The sequence below is a fragment of the Macaca mulatta genome, chromosome 14, assembly GCF_049350105.2.
Source record: "Macaca mulatta isolate MMU2019108-1 chromosome 14, T2T-MMU8v2.0, whole genome shotgun sequence".
NCBI classification, from domain to species: Eukaryota; Metazoa; Chordata; class Mammalia; order Primates; family Cercopithecidae; genus Macaca; species Macaca mulatta.
Genome location: NC_133419.1, coordinates 17,971,296 through 17,978,335, shown reverse-complemented (window position 1 = coordinate 17,978,335; position 7,040 = coordinate 17,971,296). Strand labels below are relative to the sequence as shown.

At 42.1% G+C, this 7,040-nt stretch overlaps 1 protein-coding gene across 8 annotated transcripts in view; it reads right to left on the bottom strand.

Annotated features, from left to right (window-relative positions):
- Positions 1-461: 461 nt before the first annotated feature.
- The window catches only part of MTCH2 (mitochondrial carrier 2), a 28,494-nt gene continuing 21,915 nt past the window's right edge, over positions 462-7,040 (bottom strand). For 6 of the 8 annotated variants that reach the window (XM_077960781.1, XM_077960780.1, XM_077960778.1 and 3 more), the window contains 2 exons: positions 5,610-5,685; positions 464-2,060 (listed from right to left, as the gene is read on the bottom strand). In XM_077960781.1, the coding sequence (XP_077816907.1) occupies positions 1,974-2,060; positions 5,610-5,685 (163 nt within the window). In that variant the 3' untranslated portion in view covers positions 464-1,973. 8 annotated transcript variants of the gene reach the window in all.

Sequence of the window (7,040 nt, the reverse complement as noted above, 5' to 3'; positions counted from 1 at the left end):
TGTATTTTTAGTAGAGACGGGGGTTTTTCCATGTTGGTCAGGCTGGTCTCGAACTCCTGACCTCAGGTGAACCGCCTGCCTTGGCCTCACAAAGTGCTGTGACTGCAGGCGTGAGCCATCGTGCCTGGGCGCATGTGTTTCTTAATAGCACCTACCTGCATTTCCTAGCCCCTGAATATCTTTAGACTTTTATGCTAATAGCTTATAGTAAGATATTATGGAGGATCACAGGTATAAGACTCTGACTAGGCCTCTAGCTTGGATGCAGCAAGGCTGAAACAGCTGGACTAGTATTTTGAGCAATGCTATGCCTTGAAGAAATTTCTCAGCCACCCAACTTGCACAGGCAAAACTGAAGCCTTGGCGTCCTCTGGTGGTAGCCTGGTTATCAGAGTCAGACATGCTTCTCAACTATGAATAGGCAAGCATGAAAGTTCACAGAAGCCACAGGATAAACATGGCACATTTTCCCAGATCATCTTTACTTAAAGATTTTTTGGGAGAAAAAGGTAGGCAGCAAACATTTTTATATTAAAACAAATGCAGATAGTAATATTGAATAGTATATAAAATTGACATTACTTTTTGAGACAAAGGAAGAGACATCAAAGACATTTTAAGCCGAGCTCCTCATGAGCTTCCTAAACCCCAGGGGGAGGGAAGAGACCCCTGCATTCTCATTCTAACATTATTAGTGGGGCTGTTTTGATAGAGAAGTCTCAGAAGCAGCAAATTAAGTGCTTACTCATTTGGCAATGTCCCAGTGAATTATATAAATAAGTGAAACCAGGCTTTCTCATTTTAGAGCATTTTAACCTGCTTTTTAAAAGGCCTGAGTAAATAGAAGCTTTATGCTTGAGTTGAATTTTATTTTCTCCTAAAGTGATTTTTTTCCTCCTATAAATGTTAACATGCTTAACTGAGGGTATGGCATGTGAGGCGGTCAGTGTCCTAAGACCCATATGGACTTGGGTTGGCATTACCAGACATGGAGTTACAAATATACTTTCCAAGGCTATCATCAGAAATGCAAAACTACTCACCTTCGGCAACAATAACAAAAAGGAAACGAAACAAAAAACTGAAGAACAAAAGATTATATACAATTAGAACTGTATGGTGTAATTTAAGCACGGGCGAATACTTGGCTCTTAAAGAAGGGGATTACTCCTGCAGGATCTGCTTTTCGTATTTGACGTGAAAACAAGAACTTCCTTTGAGAAAAAAATGCCATTATACTTCCTTTCCAAATCTTGCTTATTTTCTGTAACTGTCCTTTTTCTTTGTTGTTGCTGACCCTTTATCTTATTTATTTTTTTTAGGCAGCCTGTTGAACTAGAGTAGGCTCAGAGGCTCCCTGTCGGTGACATTTTATTACTCTGCAATAACAGACTGAAGGGGTAGATCCTCACACAGACTTTCTAGGATAATGTAGCCACGTACTGTCCTTTTCTTGAAGTATGAGAGACAAGGTCAACGAAATGTGCTTAGAAGCATAATGGGAGTCAGATTCTGGTGCATGCTACTGACTTTTTAGGGTCTACCTAAGAAAAGGTAATTCATAACCTCCCATATAGTTTAATTTAGTGATTTTGTCAAGTTTTACAGAATTATTTCTCATTCTTCTTGGAATTCCACTCTTCATTTTACAAAGCCTTAAATTGAGACTCAAAAATCACATGACAAAGTGCCTGTAGCTTCAGGAAAATACAACTTTTTTTTCCCTTCTGGTTAAGTAAAATAAGAATTTGGAGCAAAAATATCCTAATTCAGAATAACTAAAGGGGGATTATCAGTGGTAAGTTATGTTGTGCTGGAAAAAAGAACAAAAAAGGCAGACACCAAACACCTCAATTTTCCCAAGATTAAATGATTATTAAAAAAGCGCGCCACACTGTATAGAAATCAACATTCTCTCCCATAATTCTGTGCATCTGGGACTACAGAAATGTCACTGTCCCTGCCCCACATCTTCAAATTAACATTTTCAGGTCACAACAATAAGTCTTCCCAAAGGGGACCTTCCGGAAAAACAAGCTATTTCCTCGGCTCATATTCCCCTGGAAAACAAAACAAAACACAAATAATATCTAGCGAGATGAGATCAGCCAATCCAAATCAGCAGAGAGGTCCGACTGGGAGACGTGAATAAATCCAGGACAAAACTGGGACTATCACTACAGAACAGGGATTTGTATTCTTTGAGAGGCTGAGCTACTATGAACTAACTACAATTTCTCCTTAATAAGGTCTTACTCTGGGCAGACAGAATGCCCAGGTTGGATTCTGGCTTTGCCACTTTCCAGCTGGCTTAGCAAATGAGTCATGTAGAACAGTGCCTAACATTCAGTAAGTGCTAGCTTTCATTTATTTCTTTCTCTTTTTTGAGATGGAGTCTCGCTCTGTTGCCCAAGCCGTAGTGCAGTGGTGCAATCTCGGCTCACTGCAACCTCTGCCTCCCAGGTTCAAGCGATTCTCCTGCCTCCGTCTCCTGAGTAGCTGGGACAGGAACGCACCACCATGCCTGGCTAATTTTTGTATTTTTAGTGGAGGTGGGGTTTTACCATATTGGCCAGGCTGGTCTTGAACTCCTGACCTCAAGTGATCTGCCCACCTTGGCCTCCCAAAAGTGCTAGGATTACAGGTGTGATCCACTGTACCTGGCCTATTTATTTCTTAACGAAATGAAATCATGTTTCTAAGGACTACTTATAAAATCTTATAATCAAAGTAATAACAACCTGGACAACACAGCAAGACCCTATCTCTACAAGAAATTAAAAAATTAAAGGCCGGTGCAATGGCTCACACTGGTATTCCTAGCACTTTGAGAGACCAAGGCAGGAGGATCACTTGAGCTCAGGAATTTGAGACCAGCCTGCACAACATGGTGAAACCCCATTGCTACAAAAAATACAAAAAATTGGCCAGGCATGGTGGCTCACACCTGTAATCTCAGCACTTTGGGAGGCCGAGGCAGGCAGATCACCTGAGGTCAGGAGTTTGAGACCAGCCTGACTAACATGGTGAAACCCTGTTTCTACTAAAAATACAAAAATTAGTCAGGCGTAGTGGTGGGCGCCTGTAATCCCAGCTACTCGGGAGGCTGAGGCAGGAGAATCACTTGAACCTGGGAGGTGGAGGTTGCAGTGAGCTGAGATTGCGCCATTGCACTCCAGCCTGGGTGACAGAGCGAGCCTCTGTCTCCAAAAAAAAAAAAAAAAGAGCTGGGCTTGGTGGTGTATGCCTGTAGTCCCAGATACTTGGGATGCTGAGGTGGGAAGATCACTTGAGCCAAAGACTTCAGCCGGGAGGCAGAGGTTGCAGTGAGCCAAGATCATGCCACTGCACTCCAGCCTGGGTGACAGAGCAAGACCCTGTCTCAAAACAAAAAAATTAACAGGACATGGTGGCAGTATGCCTGTAGTCCTAGTTACTTGGGAGGCTGAGGTAGGAGGACTGCTTTACTCCAGGAGTTTGAGGCTGCAGTGAGTCGTGAAGCCACCACTGCATACCAGCCTGGGTGACAGAGCTTGTCTCTAAAAAATAAAAAAACAAATAAGTAAATAAAAATAAAGTAATAATGTTCTGAGTGCAACTGAGTACACTCTGGAGTATAAATCTGAGCCTTCCCAAATATAAGTCATGTGACCTTGGGTTATATAATTGGCACTAAACTACTCTAAGCCCCAGTTTCTTCATATGTGAAATGGGTGATAAGAATGACACCTATCCTCACACAGTTGTTTTGAGAATTACATGAGCTGATGTAAGAAAAGCTCTTAGCATGATATCTGGTATACAGTAAATGCCCAATCAAGATTTGCTGTTGTCGTAAGCACCTACAGGAACAACTGTTCCTAGGTCAAGTGTGTTAGACACCCTAATCCATTCTCTGTCTGCTTTCTTCCTATAACGGGGGTTAGTCAGAAAAGGAAGGAAGGAAAGGCCATTTTTTCCATTTAAACAGGGACCACACTGTACAATAGAGAGTAAAACTCAGAATGAAACGCACAATGTTCATGGTAGGTCTGTTCTGAAATCATTCAAGTATTCTAGCTTGGATTCACAGAGGGGCTTTGTGGGCACACTAAGCAAGAGCAACTACAAACAACACTTAGGCCCTTTCATTCAGATTTCAAAGGCCTTTCTCTTATGTATCACTAGTGCTATAAAAATAATGCAACAAAGAGATTCTTTATACACTTTCTTCTGCAGTCCTTTAATCAGTGGACCCCCTTCAAAATCAACTTTAAACTGATAGCCATTTTAAGTGATCCCGTGCTAAATTTAGCCCACAGTCAATCCATTTGTTGTTGTTATTGTCTTTTTTTTTTTTTTTTTTTTTTTTTTTGAGATAGAGTCTCACTCTATCACCCAGACTGGAGTGCAGTGGCACGATCTCGGTTCACTGCAACCTCCACCTCCTGGTTAAAGCAATTCTCTTGCCTCACCCTCCCCAGTAGCTGGGACTACAGGCGCACGCTGCCACGCCTGGCTAATTTCTTTTGTATTTTAGTAGAGATGGGGTTTCACTGTGTTGCCCAGGCTGGTCTCAAACTCCTGACCTCAAGTGATCTGCCCGCCTTGGCCTCCCAAAGTGCTGGGATTACAGCCATGAGCCACTGTACCTGGCCTGTAGTTTTTTGTTAAGAGATATGTCTGGCTGTGTTGCCCAGGCTGGCCTCAAACTTCAGGACTCATGTGATCCTCCTGGCTCAGCCTCCTGAGTAACTGGAACTATAGGTGTGAGCCATCATACCTAGCTGTTATTTTATTTTTCTTTTTTTGGATACAGGGTCTCACTCTGTCACCCAGGCGGAAGTGCAGTGGTGCAATCTTGGCTCACTGCAGCCTTGACCTCCTGAGCTCAGGTGATCCTCCCACCTCAGCCTCCTGGGTAGCTGGGACTACAGGTGCTATGCCTGGCTAAGTTTTTGTATTTTCTGTAGCGATGAGGTCTCATCATGTTGCCTCAGCTGGTCTCCAACTCCTAGGCTCAAGCAATTTGCCCACCTACGCCTCTCGAAGTGCTAGAATTACAAGCGTGAGCCACTGCACCCAGCCCATTATTTTATTTTCCAATAAAGCTTTGCCTAGATAATAAAGAATGTTTTTGTTGCAGATTATACACCTCATAGTAATAACAAACCCTAAATTGGTATCTAGGCAGAAACCATCTACTAACAAGACTCTAGAAGTAGGAGACCAGCTCTGCCAATACCACTGTGACAAATAATTGTTATGAAAAGTGAGTTTGGGGAAAAAAAGTCTAAAATCAAGGCCATCATTTTACCATGATAATAATCTACTTGGATCGTATTTATAAGTTGCATGTGGGCACTCAAATGGCTTCTAGGTCTCATCTAGGGATTCTTTCTTCTTCATTACTCCTATTCATGATTTCTAAATATCACATTTTACTATTATGCCAAAGTGAAACATAGAACATTGTGAAGTGTACATTAACTGGCAGACTAGACTAACTCACTCACTCTAGCTAGAATGAGCTACAAGAGTTAACTTGGGATTGCAGAGACAGTATTTAAGAAAACAAACAAATAAAAATAAAACAAAATAAAATGAGAGAGACAGAGAAAAAGAAATACCTCTTTTTGTAGCATGCACCAACAATCTATCCAAGACGTATATATTGGGGAGTAAGGAGGGCATCCACCAGCAAGACTAAAATAGAAAAAAACATGGAGCTCTTCATGTTAATATTAACCAAACATTCGAGACATTGATAAAGCTTGTCAAAATATTCTCCTGCATAGAAGATTCCCTGAGAGATCATTTTAGTTCAATGAAACAAATCATATTGGAGCAGGGGAAAGATCAAGCATCCAGAAGAGAATTCCTCCCCTATGTTTAGGTTTCAAATCAAATGAAACTCCAGAACATAGCATTTACATGATTAAAGATCAGGGAAAGGTGGCCGGGCACGGTGGCTCACAGCTGTAATTCCAGCACTTTGGTAGGCTGAGGCAGGTGGATCATTTGAGGTCAGGAGTTCGAGACCAGCCTGGCCAACATGGTGAAACCCGTCTCTACTAAAAATACAAAAACATGAGCCGGCATGGTGGCGCACGCCTGTAATCTCGGCTACTTGGGAGGCTAAGGCATGTGAATTGCTTGAACCCAGGAGGCGGAAGTTGCAGTGAGCCAAGATCGTGCTACTGCACTCCAGCCTGGGTGACAGAGTAAGAACCAGTCTCAGAAAAAAAAAAAAAAAAAAAAGAGCAGGGAAAGGGGATTTAAAAACTGGTGTTCACAAAGAAACTAAACATGAAAACGGATATGAACAGTGGATATATATATGTTCCTACTCAGGTATAATCGCTTCATCTTGAAAAAACTGTAAATAATAACAATACATTTAATTCATCCTTCAAGTTTGTACTGTGCTAAAACATGGCAGTTGCTCTACATATCAGAAAACACCACAGCTTGCCAGGAGTAACAGGAAACAAACAAAACCAGAAAACAAACAATGTAAAATGTTCAAAACTCAAACAAAACCAGAAAACAAACAATGTAAAATGTTCAAAACTCCACATAGCTATCTGATCTTATTTGAAAACAGTAACATGTTTAATGATATGTCAGGTACTACATGGGAAAAGAATTCTGAATTAAATAAAAAAGGCAAGGCCAGGTGCGGTGGCTCACGCCTATAATCCCAGCAATTTAGGACGCCGAGGTGGGCGGACCACCTGAGGTCAGGAGTTCGAGACCAGCATGGTCAACATAGTGAAACCCCATCTCCACCAGAAATATAAAAATTAGCTGGGGGTGGTGGCAAGTGCCTATAATCCCAGCTACTCAGGAGGCTAAGGCAGGACAATTGCTTGAACCCCGGAGGTGGAGAATGCAGTGAGCCGAGATCGCACCACCACACTCCAGCCTGAGCAACAGAGCAAGACTCTACCTCAACAATAACAACAACAAAAAAATACAAAAAATTATCCAGGCATGCTGGTGGACGTCTGTAATCCCAGCTACTCAGGAGGCTGAGGCAGGAGAATCGCTTGAACCTG